Source organism: Ammodytes marinus, assembly GCF_949987685.1.
Source record: "Ammodytes marinus genome assembly, chromosome: 13".
In the NCBI taxonomy this organism is placed as follows: domain Eukaryota; kingdom Metazoa; phylum Chordata; class Actinopteri; order Uranoscopiformes; family Ammodytidae; genus Ammodytes; species Ammodytes marinus.
This window is the reverse complement of record NC_137217.1, coordinates 20,015,083-20,035,082: the sequence shown is the minus strand read 5'-3', so window position 1 is coordinate 20,035,082 and position 20,000 is coordinate 20,015,083. Positions and strand designations below refer to the sequence as shown.

At 42.2% G+C, this 20,000-nt stretch overlaps 2 protein-coding genes across 3 annotated transcripts; one reads left to right on the top strand and one right to left on the bottom strand.

Annotated features, from left to right (window-relative positions):
- Positions 1 to 102: 102 nt before the first annotated feature.
- Positions 103 to 2,964, bottom strand: tmem107l (transmembrane protein 107 like). 2 transcript variants are annotated; one of them, XM_080038918.1, is made up of 5 exons: positions 2,579 to 2,964; positions 1,912 to 1,979; positions 1,568 to 1,668; positions 868 to 964; positions 103 to 549 (listed from the first exon to the last, which is right to left on the bottom strand). In XM_080038918.1, exons 1-5 carry the CDS (start codon positions 2,663 to 2,665, stop codon positions 480 to 482), a joined length of 423 nt encoding a protein of 140 aa, XP_079895044.1. In that variant the 5' UTR covers positions 2,666 to 2,964; the 3' UTR covers positions 103 to 479. The 2 variants fall into 2 exon arrangements, with proteins under 2 accessions (XP_079895044.1, XP_079895045.1); XM_080038919.1 differs by lacking the exon at positions 868 to 964 and adding an exon at positions 703 to 799.
- Positions 2,965 to 4,034: 1,070 nt separating this feature from the next.
- On the top strand, positions 4,035 to 18,140 carry trim46a (tripartite motif containing 46a; the record flags this gene model as incomplete). The annotated part of the gene is made up of 14 exons (XM_080039584.1): positions 4,035 to 4,222; positions 5,152 to 5,410; positions 6,170 to 6,317; positions 7,175 to 7,373; positions 7,466 to 7,612; positions 7,698 to 7,793; positions 9,566 to 9,819; positions 9,993 to 10,114; positions 10,800 to 11,129; positions 12,097 to 12,326; positions 12,828 to 12,895; positions 14,383 to 14,829; positions 17,022 to 17,086; positions 18,103 to 18,140. Exons 1-14 carry the CDS (start codon positions 4,160 to 4,162, stop codon positions 18,138 to 18,140), a joined length of 2,466 nt encoding a protein of 821 aa, XP_079895710.1. The 5' UTR covers positions 4,035 to 4,159.
- Between the last annotated feature and the right edge of the window lie 1,860 nt (positions 18,141 to 20,000).

Here is a 20,000-nt window from a genome sequence, read left to right as displayed (position 1 = left end):
CCATCATATAATGGTCCTACTCTTTCCATACTGAAAAGGCTTCAGAAGTAACAGACAATCATTGACAGTTTAAGATTTTGTACAAAATGTATTTGTGATTACAAAAACATTGGAAGACATTCCATTGAAATGTGATGGACAGAGAACAACAGTAAACTACATCAATGTAAAGTGACAAATAAGCACTCATATATCTACAAAGTTACAAACAAAGTCAACTCCTTCCTAGACTAACGCCCCTGGTAATCGTACAAGTAAACATAATAAAATCTATTCCTTTTCTGCATCAATTTCATTCAAAAATATATAAAAATATAAAATACGGAAGGAGAGTGATATATACAGTATATTCCTTTGATTTTTGCTGATGCAATACATGCACATAAAACAAACAAACCATTGTCTTTCAGTTCATTCCTCTGTTATCATTAACAATCCCTGGACCTCTAATTTGTATCACTTTACATTGGGACTGTCTCTCATAACGGCTTCTTCTTGAGTCCAAAAACAGCTACAAACAGAAGGATCTCCACAAACGCAGGCAGCACACTAGAGGGGGAGACAGACAAGAGACAGATAGGGAGAACCATTAAGGGCAGAGCCACAGTACTTGCATACATTCACACACTTCATACCTTCTGATATTTCATTGTTTATAGAGGCTGTCACTTTGCTAATGAATGCACACGCACACACACCAACCTGCAGGAGGCAAATATAACCCAATATGTCCAGCATTCCCATTTCTCAAACACGAAGAAAGACAAGGATACGGATGCGCTGCAGTGGACAGCCAGTGCTGGGTTTAATATCTGTCAGGGAAAAAAAAGCTTCTGGAAAAAATATAAAGACACAATACACACTAACCTGCAAATGGCAAGGATCCACCAGTAGATGTCACACTCCCACTGCTCAAACAAAAAGAAAAGCAGGGCCACTGAAGCACTGGCATGGACTCCTGTGGCTATAGTCGGCAAAGAGAGCAAATATATAAGTGGAGTCTGAAGTCATGGAATTTGTAACCGAAGACTAGATTGACTTTTTAACACCCGTCGCTTTTCTCTTTTTATAATAAGATATATCAAGAGATATTTTATTTGACACCCATTTCCTCACTTGTGTTGTGGCTATCATCAATATCATATGAAGCCAAAAATGAATGCCTGCCTCCAATTCTTTTTTCAGGAGGCAAGTGGTACAGTTCTTGACTCAGACTTTATCTTTTTGTTGTGTATATTTCTTTTTTTAAGGTGATATTTGGTCATGTTTGCCTTTGTTGGACTGCTGGTAGTGAAGAGCCAGACAGGAGACAAAGGGGGGAGTATAACATAAGCTGTAATAAGCTGTATAACAGCCAGGAATTTAACCAAGGATTCTGCAGTTATGTGGCATTCACAGTGATGATCATTCAGCAACTGAGCGACTACATGGGATTTCATTTTAGACAAAACAACTATTGTTTGTTAAGCTCCACTGTTAAGACATTAGTTTCTGCTCACATGTACACTTAGCAATTGTATAATCATCGTCATATAAGTCATCATCACAGTTTAAGTGTAAAGGATACACAGGAGACTTTGGCTACAGTTGAACATGGACACTCCTGAGAAGAACCCGGCCAACTCTATACCAAACAGACCAATGGTGACTGCCAACCCAACCACCAGCCTGGAAGAAAGACGCATAAGATGGTGAGTTTCTGTGTGTGTGTGTGTGTGTGTGTGTGTGTGTGTGTGTGTGTGTGTGTGTGTGTGTGTGTGTGTGTGTGTGTGTGTGTGTGTGTGTGTGTGTGTGTGTGTGTGTGTGTGTGTGTGTGTGTGTGTGTGTGTGTGTGTGTGTGCGCGCGTGCGTGATACAAAACACTGCTTCTTACTTTGTTTATGTGTGAGTGTTTGTCAAATGTTCACATACTTTCTATCTTCATCCTCATACTGCTCTTGCGTGAATTCCAAAGGCAAGCAAGCCTTGACGTTGTGTTCCTGTGAAACAGACATTTCAAACCATTCAGCATGATAAGTACACTCACACAAAGATGTGAGAAACAGAATCAGAATGACAGTTGGGACCAATTTTACAAATAACCACAATTTTAAATAATAAAAACAATCCGTATTACTTAGAGTTAGGGACAATCTTGCCCAAATGTTTATTGTGACAAAGCATAATTCCTAGTGCCAGCCCCGACCATAGGCTATATCACAACATGTTGATCTGTAGGCTTTTTGATGTGAGAAGCATTTGGATATCATTTGAAAAACAAACAAAAAATAGATATAATGAATTATTTAGAGTTTTTAAATTGCAGCGTCAGTAGGAATAAATATCCTACTACTTACAGTATGTTTTAGTATTTTTACGACTTTTAAAACTATTGATTTCAGACATTTAAATGACCAATTGAGCCCCCCCCCCCCACACTTTTTTTTATACATGAATTAATATAAAGCCCTTTGAGACTTTTCAAGGAACCCTATGATAAATCTATTTATTTAGCACTCTAACAAAAGTAGAGGGATACGGTACTACGACATTATTGATATGAATCTGATCTTTTTAACACACCCAACATGCTACTTACCCTCGACCAAAATATAGTAATAACGATGACAAGATGAGCGATCATAGTCAGGAACCGCGCAGGGACGAGGCTTCCGACAGCCGACATGCTAAACAACTGTTCACAAGGGACTAGAGAGACTTTATTTTGTACGATCGAAATGTGCCTGATGGCTACTTTAGTTAGCGTGTTCTGCTAACTGAGCACTTAGCTAAACTGCAGTCCAATAATGCAGCTATATTTATCCGTGACGGACATAATCAGCACAGCTCGGTGTTAAACGTTAGACGTAGACAAATTAAGCATAGCGAACATATAGTAACTTTAACTCATACGTGCTTTAAACAGCAACACAACCAGCAACAGATAAAACCGATAAAACCCACACGGTGCAGCGCTTTCAGAAGGTTGCTACAACAACGGACGACAACAACTAAAGCCGGTGCATTCTTAATTACGGACCGGCATCACCAAACACCAGCAATCAAATGTTCCGGTGTAATGCCGAGTGTATCAGTCAATATTTCCCAGGGCGAACTCTCCAGTCTTCTTGTTATTAGCACAATAATTCAGATAATGTTTGTAAAACATTTTTTAAATATGACGGAATGAAAGTGGTTTGCCAATTCCCTGTCAAAGTCAATAAAATAAGTAAACTATTATAAAATCCTTTGATTCATTCAAACTAAGCCCATAAATACGTGCAATATTAATAATAATAGTAGTATGCTTCTTATGGTTATTATTATTATTATTATTATTATTATTATTATTATTATTATTATTATTATTATTATTATTATTATTATTATTATTATTATTATTATTATTATTATTATTATTGTTATTATTATTATTATTATTATTATTATTGAGTAAAGCACATAGATCTACAGAAATGAACTCACATATGCATTATTCGACATATATAATATAACTATAACTAGCCTATGGTAAAGCCATAGATAAAAGCCTACTACACGGACAGCAATTGTGGGAGGACGGTTTGTGTTTTCTTGCTCAACACTGCCATCTAACGTCAACTGGGAATCTGGGCCATAGACAATTTGGCATAGCCTATAGAAATTGTAGGCGAACCTCCGAATACAACAAGCAGGAGGTTTATTATGAGTAACTGCAGCTGCATATAGTCTAGGGCTGCTGAGAGGAAACAAGAAGGAAGCGTTGCATTTCAATAATAGGCCTAGCCTATTTAATCTGTTATTATAGGAAGTATTGTGAGACGGGACAGGTTGGTTTTACGCAGTCAAATGTGCATTTATTATTAGATAAAATAGCCATTGCTGTAACATAATGTGCATTGCGGCTCTGATATAGCCTAAACCAGACCATTCCAAATCCCCCCTCCCATCCGATTTCTACAACGACTCGACTCGTTGCTTCGAGACAGACAGACAGCACAGAGGAACCAACGTGTGCGCAACTGCACAAAACCAAGCTCAGAAAACACCCGACAGCTCTGTCGACAGCTCTGTAGGCCCGGGGTAGCTATCCCTCGGTAGGCTATAGCCCAAGACTGACACAGTCTGCCCCGGGCTTTGAGCTGCTGTATCGCAGAGACGCAGGCATCATCGTGGAGGCATGGCAGAGGAAGCGGAGTTACAAACCTTTACCAGTATCATGGACGCGCTGGTTCGCATCAGTGTGAGTAGGCTATATTAACCTCATTTTATACTATGCAATGTATTCCAACCACGTGTGTCTAATTTGAAACGAGCTTTGTGATTATTGGGTTACCCTTTGTCCCCTCCTTTAATGTTTAATTACTACGTTTGCACAGCGTATGTGATGGAGGGACGTGACTCGAGTCGCATCACAACCACCACAACCTTTAGAGGATTTTTTGGCATATGAATCAAAGACATGTTTTGGCAAAGCTCCAGCATTGTGGGTGAAAAAATGAAAGCAAGGCCTAAACAAGCATCTGGTTATACACAAATCCCAAACGTTGTAGCGGATAAAATCAGTGGATGTTTGACGATTATAATCTGTAAAATATGTTGGCTAAACGTAGCTTCAAACGCTGTTAGCTTCAAGTGATGTAATAGGCCGCACGATGAGGAGGCAGGAGATGATGCACGTTGTCATAGAAACGGGATGCTGCGTTCAGCGGCTGCAACGCTGTTACAGGGCCTCCTCAAAAAGTAGTGTACTAAGTCAAAGTGTGTGAAACCAAGGCTCACAGCCATAGACAGAACTATTCAGGGTCTCATACTCTGTCATCTAATTGTGCTATCCTATGCCAGAGCCAAATCCACACACCTGCATTTGTAAAGATAGATTATTCTATTCACATGATGGGAGACTGGGTAACAACACCTCAGGGCAAGGCAAGCTATTTATTTCGTCCACATCTACCCTCCCAGTGCTCAACATCGGCCTACGTAGCCAGTGTCTGCTGCAGCTCCCCTTCTCACTCTCGACTCCTACACATATACGTTTCTTTTTTTTTACAGGTCAGAGGAGGTGCCTAATGTAAAGAGCAGTGGATTTCATATTTACTCTAGTGACTCAGCCTTTTTATTCAATCTGACTCTTAATTCTTGTTCTCTTCCTGAACCTCTCCTCTCCAGTCCAACATGAAGAGCATGGAGCAGGAGCTGCACTGCCCGGTGTGTGACGAGATGGTGAAGCAGCCCATCCTCCTGCCGTGCCAGCACAGTGTGTGTCTGCTGTGTGCGGCCGAGGTGTTGATACAGAGAGGTTACCCTCCTCCGGACCTCCCTCCAGAGCCCAACTCACCGGCCTCAACACCCAACACACGCTCCCCGAGACAGGCACGCAGACCCACACCAAGGACCCCAGACCGCCTGGAGAGGGTCCTCAGAACAGGTGTGTGTGTGTGTGTGTGTGTGTGTGTGTGTGTGTGTGTGTGTGTGTGTGTGTGTGTGTGTGTGTGTGTGTGTGTGTGTGTGTGTTTCAACTGATGGGAACCAAGTTGTGCTTGCTTGAACTCGACGTCATTGAAAATTAGGGTCACCCCTCAATTGGTCTCTCGAGGATAAATAAAAGTTAAATGAAAAAATGAAATTGTGAGTGGAAAACTGAATGATCTCAGCATTTCCCCACCTAAGAGTGACATCATGGTATAAAAAATGAAAAATAGATGATGGTGGAATTTGACTCGGCTGTCCACTGTTAGTGTGTGAGTAGCTCATAGGTAGCTGACACATCAGTATATCAAGATGTAGATCCATGGAGCTTCATCATGCATTCATCTCCTGACCTATTTGAGTGCAAGAGCGAGGGCGACAGAGGCAGAGAGAGTCAAAGGGGGCAGAAGAGGCAGCATCTGACAAGCAGGTGTGTGTGTGTGTGTGTGTGTGTGTGTGTGTGTGTGTGTGCGTGTGTGTGTGTGTGTGTGTAAGCACATAGCGTCTCCTCCACAGTGAAATAACCTTTATTCACCACTGTGCTACTTATATATTAAAGGGACAACCAAGGGCTCCTCTTTTATTTTACCGTTTCTCAGCTGTCTGTCTCTTTAACTGTCTCCTCGACCCTATACAAATGCTACTACAAATCCTCACATTTTTTCCTTGTCCACGGCTCTTTTTTCTCCTTTACCTCCTCTCCTCTCCTTACTCCCAGTGTGTGGGACATACCCCGGGCGGAGGCGGAAGGACACCCCTCCCCCCATGTTGTTCCCATGTCCCTCCTGTCAGCAGGACGTGGAGCTGGGAGAGAAAGGCCTGACAGACTGCCTCCGAAACCTCACACTGGAGCGCATTGTGGAGAGGTATGCGTATATGCTCGAACACTATACAGTATAAATACAGTCAGGTGTGGTAGGAGCTGATGCTGCGTTCTTATGACTTATAGTATGTTGTTATATCATCCCGTTTAAGTGCCTCGTCATCACCTCATTAACGAATATTGTGAAAAAAATAATCAGGAGTTAAGAGTTTAAAATAAAAATATATTTTTACCAGAACAGCAGGCAATGAAGAAAGGCAGCGAAAGTAGGGTTTGGTCAATACTGCTTTCTAGATGAGACAGGAAATCATTTGCTTGAGTGTGTTTTAATAATGACTCTTTCCTTTACTACTGGTCCAAGGCTAAACCTTAAAGAGCAGAATTCAGGGACAGCTCTAAAACCACAGTGCCCTGTATAACAACAACTGTGCTAAGATGTTTTTTTTTACCATCAAGTTATATTAAGGCAGTTCAGAGTGAACTACTTCTTCTCAACCTCCCCTTTAGAGTGAATTGTCCTCTTCTTTTATCAGTTCAAGTAGTGAATATCAAAGAAAGAGAGGAGCTGCTTTAAAGAAAAAGAAAGTCTTGTTAAAGATGGATAGAGAGTTATGGGGATAGGCAGTTTCCCACTTTCACACGCAGCAGTTTGATGAGTGCAGCTGCTCCCTCCCCAGGCTGTGGTGGTGTTGGTCAGGAAAGTGTGACGGTGCATGTTTTACTGCGCAGAATGCACTAAGATGGCAGCTGCTGGTGATGTATCCAGGTCAGGCTGTTTAAGAGTCCGACTCCTAACTACTGAAAGTAGATCAAAGCAAACTTAGATGAGCTCAGTCTTCTTTTTCTTTTTCGACTCCTAAGGCCTTCCCTTATCTTCCCTTGCCCTTGTCTGCCCTTTAGGTACAGGCAAACAGTAAGCCTGGGCAGCGTTGCCATCATGTGTGGTTTCTGTAAGCCCCCCCAGTCTCTGGAGGCAACCAAGGGCTGCGCCGACTGCAAGTCCAACTTCTGCAACGAGTGTTTCAAACTCTACCACCCTTGGGGAACCCCTCGAGCGCAACACGAACACATTCTACCAACCAACAGCTTTCGGCCAAAGGTTTGTTCTTCTTTTGTGTGTGTTCAGTGCATCACACACACAGTAGCTTCTCTTCTATTGTCGTTGTGCCTTAATCTTCTTTTGTGCTCCAGGTCCTAACGTGCCCAGAGCATGAGCAGGAGAAGCTGCAGTGGTACTGTCGCAACTGCCAGAGGTTACTGTGCCCACTGTGTAAGCTGCGTCGCGTCCACCATGGACACAAGGTGTTGCCTATGGCACAGGCCTACCAGGCCCTAAAGGTGAGTCTGTGTGTAAACTGGTACAGTCCTGATGTTAGCAGCTTTGAAATTACAACTTTTTTAATATATTGTTTTGTTCTTAAAGGACAAGGTCACCAAGGAATTCAACTTCATCCTGGCCAACCAGGAGACAATACAGAGTCAGATTACTCAACTGGAAGCTGCCAACAAACATATGGAGGTGAATTATCTTTTCTCTGATTTGACAAAGCAGTTGTTTCCTCATACTGCATCTTTGTCCAGGCGCAAGAGTATTTCTAACGGCCTCTACACACATCCTACCTTTACTGCGCGTCTACTGCGCGTCTGCATCTGACTTTTTTTCACCGACCGTGTAATCAACCTAGAGCGGCCACACATCGAACCTCAGACGCACTGCCTGTCGGAGGCACGTCTGCATCGATGCTCCCCTTTACCTCAGGAGGCTCGCCTATTTTTTTCTTAGAGCCGCACTTCTCTCTCGGGTCTCTCTGCTTTTACTGATAGATAAATACTCTGCTGAGAGTCATATTGACTTCATACCGGCATTTCACCATTTCCTGGTGTGTCACTTTCAAAATAAAACTTCCAACAAGCGAAAATGTGGCAAAAAAAAAGGCAATGGGGCGCACGGATTACTGTCCAGACCCAATATTAGACTTAATATAAATCATATGACATGAAAGAACTTCATTTTTAATGGGAATTATCTATGAAATCTCTATGTAGAAAGACAGGGTTTTTAGAAGCAGCGCTGCAGCAGCAGCTGCTGCTGAGACGTTCCATCTGTGGCCGAGAAAAGTCAGAAAGAGGCAGCAGTAACGGAATGCAACGCGCTCCAGAGGTAGACGCAGGATGTGTGTTGAGGCCGTAAAAGGCTCTACTGCAATATGTTGTTGGGTTCAACTTCGGATCATTTCACATGGCTAGGAGGAATTCTGCCATTGATATCAGCACTCTTGTCTCTGGTCTACAGAACCGTTCATTACTCGTCATTGCTGCCTTTCTCACCCATTTATCCTATCTCTCACCAAACATAATTCTACCGGGTGATTTTAACATTCACATGGACAATATCAATCTGCCTCTCACCAAAGACTTTACTTCCTTTTTGGAGAGTGATGGATGTCAACAACATACCACTTTCCCCACACACTCCAAAGGACACATTCTGGACTTAATCTGCTGCTCTGGTGTCACCCCTTTTGATCTCACAGCTGATGAATTCCCCATAACGGCTCATTTTCTCCTCTCATTTACATTTAAACTCGCTCTCTCCATCTCAAAACCCCCCCGCCTTATTTAATTTCGTAATATAAAGAATATCGACCCTGCCACTCTCACTTCACAATCTATCCACTCCTGATTATCTGGTCTCTCATTACAACACTGGACTCCATAATATACTTATTTCCCTTGCCCCATTAAAAACCAGATCTGTTTCCTTTTCCGTCTCCGCCCCTTGGTCTAATGGAAGCCAGAGGTCGGCAACTTGAACGTCTTCATAGGAAAACTGGTCTCAGTATCCACAAAGAGATGTAGAAGAACCACATCTTGCATTATAAGGACTCCATTGCCAACACTAAAACCCACTACTACTACTCCAATATAATCATTGCCAACAAAGGAAACTCTAAGTCACTGTTTTCCCTACTTAACAAAATTACCCAACCCCAGGATTCTCTCCCCCCTCACTTGTACACAACCTCCTTCTGCAACTCCATGATGTCCTCCGGGTAGTAAAACACGCTTTTGTCCAAAGGGGGTACAAGTCAAGAATTAACGAAAACTGAAAGTTCCTCAGGGAACCTTTAAACCACAGCTTAAACTGTGGGGAAAGGTTGTTTAAATGGACCCTTTAGAGGCCTGTGGTTCTTCTAGTGCAATGGCACACTTCTGTTACTGAGACGTTGCCTCTGTGTTTGTCATCCCTGTCTGAATCCCCCATTCTCAAACTCTCTTGTCTCTCTCCAGGCGAACAGTGCGGTGGCCCTCCATCAGCTGACACACTGTATCAGAGAGCTGGGCGTGGCTGTAGCAGAGCGTCAGGGGGCTCTGGCTGTGGCCCTGGAGGCCTCCCGCAGCAGGAGAGAAGAGGCCCTGTCCTCCCAGGTGTCAGAGAGGGGAGGCCTGCTGGAGCACGCGGGCCTCATGGCCTACACTCAGGAGCTGCTCAAGGAGACCGACGCACCCTGCTTCGTACAGGCTGCCAGGGTCACTCACAACAGGTGACACACTCAATCAGCTCAACCCTGGCTAACACTTAGGAGGAATTGGCTTGACGTCTTTCATTCAACTTTTCTCTGGTGTTTTTTTTTTTTTTTTTTTGTGTCTCATTTAGTTTTTTTGCCTTGTCATTTTATGGATCTTCTTTATCATCTGTTTGTTTCTCCCCCTCCAGGCTAGTGAAGGCCATAGAAAACCTGCAGTGTTTCACTCTTTCCGCTGATCCCTCCTTCAGACATTTTCACGTAGATGCATCCAAAGAGGTCAAGCTCATCCAAGGCTTGGAGTTCATACGTGGTAGGCTCTTTTTTAGTTTTCTCATCATTGAATATCTCCTCACGATCCACTGGCTGTACTGTGTGTGCACTGCAACAAAAAAATTAAAATAATAATAATGATGCCAGCGACTGTTGCCCCCCTTTGTTTACATAACCTTTGTATACATACCAGTTTACAGAGACTAGGCTGTTTATTAACACCAGGTTTTTTGACAAAAAGTGAATTTGACAATGTGAGCATTCTCCAGAATCGCCGACTCCACCTTTAAAGGTGCACTATGTAACTTTAGGTGTGTCAGAGAAGTGAAAAATGTCTATGGTATATTCTCTGCTGAATAAACAAGCTTTATTCCCAGTAAATTTGGATCCCTGGAACACCTTTTGAAGTTAGAAAGCTATACCTGAAAAGTTACTGTTTCACTGTCTTTGTTTACAGCAGCACGTTTCGTATACAAACACATTCTAGTCTTACGTTTGGTTCCAGCCTGCCTCAAATTAATTTAGTATTGATTGATGATGATAATAGAATTATTAATTACTTATTGTTATTTGAATTACAAGTAGAGTTACTGTCTTTTGTAAACCAACTGCTCATCAAATGTTAACAAATCCCCCTCCTCCTCGAAACTGCATAGTGCAACCTTTAAGGGGAAATGAAAGTAACCTGCCATCTCTTCCATATTTTCTCATCCCCGCCACCACAGCACCAGTGGCTCCAGTCATCGACACACAGAAGACACTGGCTTACGACCAGTTGTTTCTGTGTTGGCGCCTCCCTCAGGACTCGGCCCCGGCCTGGCACTTCTCTGTGGAGTACCAGCGGCGGGCGGGAGGGGCTGCAGCCACGTGGGGGGGAGTCAGATCCCCCGATGCCGCGGCAGCGTGGCAGCGTCTGGATGAAGTGAGGGGCACCAGCGCAGTGATCGACAGACTGCAAGTGGACAGTGTGTATGTGCTCAGGGTGAGAGGCTGCAACAAGGCCGGCTTCGGAGAATACAGCGAAGAGATTTACCTCCACACTCCACCGGCAGCCGGTAAGAGAAAAAAAATTATATGACATAATACATTTTTTTTTTCAAAGACAGCATTAACTTTATTATTATTATTATTATTATTATTATTATTATTATTATTATTATTATTATTATTATTATTATTATTATTATTATTATTATTATTATTATTATTAAAAATACTTAATTGATTTTTTTATGCACATACACACACAACAAACACAGAAAAAGGAATAATAATATTTATTTTATTTTAATGTTTACGTTCTGTTAATTTGTTGATTTAAGAAAGTAATGTGTAATGTGCTCGGAGAATGAGTATTATGCCTCCATTTTGTTAAACTAGTTGGTTGGTGTAAATTCAATTGGTAACATGGAAGAAAAACGGTTGGCAGATACAGCATTTAAATTTGGATATTCTTTCCACTATTTTTTCAATTGATTGACTAATCCTGATATTTAATTTTTTTTCTCTCCATCCATTCCTTTCCTCCATTCCAATTTTTCTTATCATTTTAACTCTTGCTCCAAACCTTCCTCTTTTTGTTCCGCATTCTAGTCTCATCCCAATCAGACTCTGCTTCTGTTTTTCTTGCAACAGCTCTATCCTTCTGCACATCTTTACCTCTCATTTACATTATCCATTGTTATTCTTGCTGTTATTCCACAGTCATTCTTTGACAAAGACACAAAATCATGTCATTTAAAATTCCATTATCAGCTGAAACACTATGTAGACAGAGTGAATGTAACCTTTAATCTGCTGCTAACATTAGCTCCTGCTGGTAAAGCTATACCTCCTCCTACTTATTTACCCTTCTTGAATACACATTTTCTCTTTTCAAGCTCACTTTCCATTATGTGTCCAGACTTGCTGTAGTCTGACTGTGTCCCAGTTTGGGAATCTAAGCCCCCTCCTGACTCCTTTTTTCCATTAACTTCCTTGCCATTTCTCTCCTCTGTAACCCTCCCTTCCCTTCCCTCTCAGTGTTAAAGTTTGCCCTAGACTCCCGCTGGGGCTTGCACTCTGACAGGCTGGCTCTAGGTAGGGGTCAAACCTACGCTCGCAGTGTGCCGGGCTTCTCCCTCCTGCAGGCCGCAGACCGCACCCTCACCTCTTGCCACTTGTCTTCAGACCTTCTGGTGGCCGACCTGTCTGTCACTCAAGGCAGACACTACTGGGCGTGCTCTGTGGAGCCTGGTTCCTACCTGGTGAAGGTGAGAGAGAGAGAGAGAGAGAGAGAGAGAGAGATGCTCATTGGTCAGTTGGCAGTTTGTATGTATGAACTCACACTGCGTTCCAATATCCATACTTCCCTGCTATTTCGTATGGTAGAAAAAGATTTAGGATGTCCCAATTCTTGTGGTCAGATTTACCATGCTTAAAAATAAAGATAAAGATGCTTACTACATCTGGTCAAGATTTTTTAGTGTTGAAATCAGCATGCTATTCGGGCGATTCTGACTCGGATATGATGGATGACTCGGATGTGACGGATATATAAGCAAGAGGTGCAATGTTATGGTAAAATAAATAAGTAAAAGTATGTCCCAATTGTATGCCTACTGCATGCTAAATAGATTATTTTTATTATCAGTTGTAGTATGTAAATAGAAAAATAGAAAGAGTATGTGATTTCGAATGCAGCCTCATTTTTCCGCTTACGTGCTGCTGACTCATAATGGATGTGACCAAAGCTTTGTCTCTCTCTCTTGCAGGTGGGAGTAGGGCAGGAGGTCAAGCTACAAGAGTGGTTTCAACTCCCCCAGGACATAGCCAGCCCTCGGTAACTAACAGTCTCACTCTCTCTTAACTATAGGCTTACTGGATTAAATGGCACCCGCTATGAGTCTGTTTCAAAGATAGACATGTGGTTTCTTATGACAACCAATGCAACGCACTGAACCAGAAATGTGGATTTGGATAGGGATTTTCCCGCGTCACATTGATGGATAGGACTCTTGATGTTATAAGTCTATTCATTGACGCACCCCACACAGGCACCAAAGAGCTGTGCCAGCATTTTTACTTTCTACATACTTAAAGCAGTGTTCATTGATTTTTTTTAAATCGATCATTTGGCCGCTAGGGGGAAGTGGAATAACCTGTAAACACAACACTGGTAAAATACCACCTGCTTCTCCTGCTGGAAACAATGTTGATGAGAGTGCTGAGACTGAACCAAAAGAGTAAAGTTGCTGTCTGTAAAAAAAAACAATTGTATGAGCCTCAACACATCTTCAAATCAAATTAGTTTTATTTGTATAGCCCAATATCACAAATAGACATTTGCCTCAGTGGGCTTTACATTCCATACAGTATGACACCCTGCCCTTAGCAGAGAGGGAATGCATGGTAAAATGATTCTGACCCCACTCTCCCATTACATCTAGTCATTTGATCTGCTGTTGTGGGGTTAGTGAATAGTACATGCTCTTACATGCATTTGATATTTGTTGCGAGTCAAACGTGGTACTTGAACTCCTTCACTTGAGGTAAGGACTCATTCCCCACCCTGGAGTAGGCAGTCCATCGGTTTCCTGCTGAGAACCATGGCCTTGAATTAAGAGGTACTGATCCTCTTCCCAGCCACTTCACACTCAGCTGCGAACAGATCCAGTGAGTGCTGAAGGTCACAGGCCAATGTAAATTGACATGAAAAAAGTATTTTCACATGATGTCTGTTCTTTAAATAATTCTGAAATAGTCTCATGTTCCCCCTGATGATCATAAATAACATGTAACAGCAAACAAGACCACCAGTGCAAAGAACACTATTTGTATTTAGTTTGTTTTCATGCCTGAGTCCTTGTACACTCACCCAGGATTATACCTTTAGATCAGCTGGCGTCGTAAAAACATTACCACTTTTGTCCAAAGGGGCCGCTAGAATACACTGCCATCAAGCAAAAACACAGAATGCGATCCATGTATAGAAATTCCATCAGAGCTTTGGTTGGGAATAAGTTCACTTTGGGCATGTTTTTTGGTGGGACACACTCCCTGATAATATCACTATGTTTAGTATAGTTTATATAGCTTTTGTCTATAGCTTTGAACGGTTTTATTGCAGTTGCACAAATTGAAAATGTGTACACTAGAAATGTTAGTGTCATTCAGCGTTGCAAGTGGAGTACTTAACATCACATCTGCATGTCTTAGTAAACGTAGTTTATAAGTTCAGTTTGTTTAACATACACATTTTCCTCCTCTTCTTAGTTTTATCGCTTGTTCAACCTCATTTTCCCCCTCCCTCCCTCTGCCTCCCACCAGCTGTGACCCAGACAGTGGCCATGACAGCGGGGCAGAGGACGGACAGGACTCTCCTCCCTTCTGCTTCCTCACAGTGGGCATGGGCAAGATCCTGCTTCCTGCTCAAGGGCACGCTCCCAGTCAGAGTCAGGGGGACAGCCACAGCCAGGGAGGCCTTCCCTCCCACAGCAGCAGCCATGCTAACATAGCACACCCACACACCGCTCCTCTGCCGCCCCGACTGGGAGTGTGTCTGGACTGTGACAAGGGTCGCGTGGCCTTCTACGATGCCCACTCGCTGCGTATTCTGTGGGAGGGACAGGTAGATTGTTCGGCTCCAGTGTGTCCAGCCTTCTGCTTCATTGGCGGAGGGGCCCTCCAGCTGCAAGACCTGGTGGCCAATAGGAGCGTCGAGGAGACGCCGCCGCGGAGGGTAACTATCCAATCACGTGCAACAAATCTCAGCAGGTAAATTGGTAGCGGGCAGCGAATTAGTTGGCGCAGTTAACTCGGTTGTTCAAAGTTTTTCATATGTGTTGGAAGAGTTAAAGGTGGTTTTACATTCACCACTTATTTATGTGAGTTGATAATGAATTGCCTTGATCCCGTCTTTACTTCAATACTTGACTGACCATCGCTAAAAACTGTTCTGATATACAATATCTGATGTGGTTTTTATCATTTGCATTTGTCCGGAAAATTTTAAATCTGTCCTCTGGCTTACTTTATTTTCTATCTTTTTACCTGCTTTTTTCTAATTTATTTTTTGCAATTTGCTCCTATCGACATTATGGCTGAAGGGATTTTAGACTATGCAGAACTCTGTTGACATGTTAAAAAGGAAATCTGTTTGAAATGTCAGTATTTACACGTGTCTGTTTAGACCACAAACGTTGCATGCACGTTTAACTAAGATCCATAACTTACATATATGCAGAGAACTAACTGTCACCTCTTATAAGCACCTCAGATGTACTGTATGTTGATATTTGAAATCTTCACTTTTTTATATATATAAATGTGTTAAAAACATGCATTTAATGCAGAATAAGAGAATGTCAATATTTTTTGACTGTTAAGATTTGGAAGGTTCTGCTGGCTCTTGGTGTGTGAACAATCCCAGATGGTATTCTATACAGTCGCTGTTGTGCATTTAAAAAAAAAGGACTATCCGTGACATTTCATCTGGGCGGACATCACAGTTGCCTCGATGTTTTCAGATTTCTAGGAGAAATCAAAGTAAAAATGGTTTTGAGGAATAAACTCTTCATGAATAACTTAATAACGTGACAATTCAGTGTTTTTACGCTTTGACGTAAAGTAAAGGTCCAGTACTGCTACTTCTTGTCCAGTATTAAACCGTTGTGTTTGAGTGATTTGCACACACATATTGATGATGAGATGTCACAAGGTAAACCAGCTGAAATATGTTGAAGAGAAGAGGTCTATGTGCTCTTGTTGACTTTATATGTACATTTTTTCTCCACTGCAATTGACAGCAGCTGACTACCCTATCTACTAAGCTCGTTCACAGTAATGTTTGGGGAATGTAAGAGCCCAGTTAACAAGAGATTGTCTATATTGTAATATTTTCAAATCGAGTGGCTCCAACTGTATTTTGATATAATATATGATTTTCTGGTGTGTATGTGTGTGTGCGTGCTTTGGCTGTGACCTTCACGCTTTCTGTTGTGTGTGTATGTGTGTGTCCTGTCGAGAATGACTTGTATTAGATTCCTCTACTTGTTTATCAGCACAGCAGCCTTGTGGGCAGAATGTATCTATCGTGTCATGACAAAAAATAAGTAAACTAAAATAAATGACTGATAACTGCAACATGGAGTCACTTTGTGTCAAAATAAGGACCATGCTTTATTATCAATAAACGCTGTGATCTTGAAATCAAGGAAGAATCTGTATGGACGCATTCTCTTTTGAATAAAATGAATCATAACTTGCTTATTTTTTTCCCTGTTTTCCCTGTTTTGTATTCCTGACTGTCTTTACAATTGGTTCTAAAACTCTTTTATTTCAATCATCGCCTGTTGTTTTGTCGCCCTTCATTATGCCAGAATTACAAACATGTTTTTGGTCAAATGCAACTGTCAGTTTAAACGACGCGTCCTATAAAGTTGTCACATTTTGATTGACTGTAAACAGCCAAACAGTGCTCTAGGAGGGATTATGAAAACAGACTCTCCTTGTTGAAATGTCACGGAAAAATTGATGTCTCTGTGAGTGTGTGGTTGCGGCCTGCATGTACGGGCAAGTGTGCACTTAATCACTGCAAGTGTGCCGGAGCTGCATCAACACGCTAAGTGGATCTTTTGTGCCACGGGGTTTAAATATAATCAACCTATTTTGCTGCAGAGCCAGCACACACCTTACTGGGACACTTGATATAGAACGACAGCCACAGAAAGAAGCTGGCTAAAGGCCAAACAGCTGTGTTTTATACGAACACAAGACAAGGCACGAGAAGGGCAGGCGGTTCAGTAGGTGAGCCAGTTGGACTTGTAGTTAAGAGCATTGTCTGAACAGGCTATTATACCACCCAGACAGTGTCAGAGAGCAATACACAAGGTTACAGAGTTAGGCATAAATATTGTGTAATACCAGAACAGTCGTGCATTTGTCACTGTGTTTTTGAACATCAACAGGGCTCTGTTGCAATCAAACCAGTGTTTGAAGCTCTCGGAGAATGACTTGTCTGCTGCAGAATTTTGTAATAATAAAATATCACCTTTAGGGGGCGACATTGTTTGTGCTTTGTAGATTATTCTCTGTCTTCTGTAAAAGAGAATAGAAAAAGTCAGCAACAGGTGCACATGTGTCAGCACTGACTTGTCTGGTCACAAATCTGTGATGACAGGTCAGACGTTGCGAGTTAGGAGCCTGCAGCTTCTGTTAGGTTCCTTTTGAGCAAGAATAATTATTGCTTTTTTCTACATACATTATATCTTTTTCACTATGCAAATAAATCTCCGTTTAGTAAAATGTACATGTCTTACTATTAAGATAAACTCAATTCCTTCTGCAGCCCCTGGACAGAAAGCATGTGCCAAGTGTCATATAGAAATGTATATTATCTACATCACATTAAGGCCACACTTAAGAACAAAACTCGAAAATCTACATTATCACCACATTTGAGTGCATGACGTGCAAGTGGAGTGTTTTTTCCCCTCTCTAGCCCTGAAACCACCTCTACAGGGCATCGGGCCCATTGTGGTTGCATCATCTCCTAGTTACAGCTCAAATTAGTTTACACATGTTTACCTGACAGTGCTCCTCCCCACAACACATAAGCCAGTGTTTGTCTGTGTTTGCACGCAAGGCCAGAAATTCTGGATTGTTCTGGATTATAGTGAATTCAGTCTGAATGGCAGTTTAGAAGATGTAATTTAAAAGTAATTTCATCTATGTTGTCTCTTCAAATATTTTATGCATCACAAGATAGAAGAGATATGATTTTCTGTCGCTGGCTGAGATTGCCCTTTCTGTGAGTCAATACCTGTTATGAAACCACTGTCCTAGAACAGACAATACAGCTTTGTTTCATGTGTTGGAGTTGACTGGAGCAAAAAATGAGTGCCATGCAGAATAAGTTCCACACGCAATGAGGAGAGGAGCAAACTTTCAAAATGTGCATACGGGGCAGGATGCTGCAGAAATGTTTGCTAGTGCAAGCACAGACCCTGTGTCCCCTGAACAGCTGTGTCTCCTCCTGTATTTCCTCAGCACCTCTGCACATCACAGTGGACGTGTGTATGTCATGAACACGCACTTACCCCCCTCCCCCACCCGTATTCTTCAACATTACAGCTCCCCAGAGTACAAGTTCCAACTAGGGCTTATACCCTTTTTCCACGAAAACAAAAACAAAAAAACTTGCAGAACCACTCGCAGAGGTTCGTGTCCCTGCCCCGATATCCATACAACGCCCAAGCAATCAATTCCAAATCCACTTTACATGGTTCCCTTTAGAAAAAAACTTCCAAATCAACATATGCACACACGCATTCATCTGCCTCATGTGTGTTCTGGATGGATGCCATGAGTGAAAGCATGCTCAGACAGGACCAAAGCCCCTCAGGCTCCCGAAGTCTTTCTGTGTGGGTGTTTTTTTATACTTTAGACACGAAAAACATTAACTCTCCATTAAGTCCTTAACTGTACTGTCTGCCCAACCTTGATTTTTAATACTATTCTGTACAGTTTGAACCATTTTGTGGCTGTGTTCACAGTTGTGCTGTACACGTGTATGAGACATGATTTATAGATCATAACCAAGGATAAAAAGTTGAGTATGAGTTTAATGCAAATATTTATTTGACATTTGAAACCAGCCAAATCCAATGATGGATGTCTTTATACAGAAATAGAAAATAAATTAATCTTCTGTCTTGGCAAGAGTTATGCTGCTGTTGTTGGGTCCAGTGGTGTCAAGCACAGTTATTAAATCTCAAGATATGTTTTCCACTGGTGAAACAGAAGAATACCTGACACATGATTTATATCTAGGGCGAAGTTGTGTATGCTCATCTGTGCTGACAGTGTTTTGGTCCAAGGGCTGTCCCCCTCTGACAGCTTAATGACTAGCTGTCCACATATCACTTCACTCCCCGCTCCCATTCTGAAGGAACGGCATGGCAGAGAGGCAGAGCGAGGGAGGGAGGGAGGAGGTGGAGGAAGAGGAAGGATGGATGGAGGCAGCAGAACAAGCTGGGGGAAACTGAGACAGGACACAGCGAACCTCAGGACTCACCGGAGGGGCTGGCTGCCTGTGAATCTATTTCCATGGCAAGGTTACAGAGCAAAAGGCCTTTCAGCACCAACTGGTAACAGCCAATGAGCTGAAGAGTCACTTTTATTTGCACTTGTTTTTGCAATGGCATGCTCAGAAAAAAAAGGAAGGTGTGTTCTTTGTGTAATTCCCATAGGCCTATAGATTTCTGTGGAGGCTACAGGCAATAGGCTACATCCACCTCGATAATTTAGAAGAGGTAAATTTGTCTCCCTCGAAAAAGATGAAGACTAGCCTACCCCCTTCTCACCAAAATAGGTAAAAATAACAGTTCAGTGGGTTAAAACATGTATAGGTTCCTAACTGTTACTATATATTTCCCAACAATTTCACACACCCCTAAAGTGGACCGTTCTATCTTAACCTTGCCAAAATGTTTAACCCAACATACTTAAATGTTGGAGCCTAAAGCATAAGCCTAAGGCCTGGGGCTGGTGTCAGTGAGCCCCTCAGCTGTGCAGCCACAGGGGTCTGAGGAGAAAAATGCTGATTATAAAAATCACAACAAATGCAGAGAGAAGCTGGTAAAACTGGAAATAGAAAAGCCACTTGCTGCCCCCTGCTCCTCATAAATACCTAGGGTGCCAACTGCATCTACAAACAGGAAGGTGCATGCATATGTATATATAATATGTTCACCAATAAAAAAGATGTGACAGAGGGCTTTCAGTATGAATGTTAATCAGGGGACTTTAATGTGCAGCGTTGTGTCAGTCTGTCAAATCTGCTGCTGCATGTCAGTAGAGCTTCGAGTGATTTCCATCCCACCTAATAAAAAGTTTTTGGCCTCCTCTCTCCTCTGCTAACAAAATCTATATAAATCTCAGAATGG

What these genes read in the sequence shown, in the direction of transcription:
- tmem107l (XM_080038918.1), bottom strand. Translation starts at nt 2,665, where the DNA reads ATGTCGGCTGTCGGAAGCCTCGTCCCTGCGCGGTTCCTGACTATGATC. An exon ending in TTACTATATTTTGGTCGAGG is followed by an intron (nt 1,980 to 2,578) that starts GTAAGTAGCATG and finishes TCTGTTTCACAG; the next exon opens with GAACACAACGTCAAGGCTTG. An exon ending in CTGTAGCCAAAGTCTCCTGT is followed by an intron (nt 965 to 1,567) that starts GTATCCTTTACA and finishes TGCCGACTATAG; the next exon opens with CCACAGGAGTCCATGCCAGT.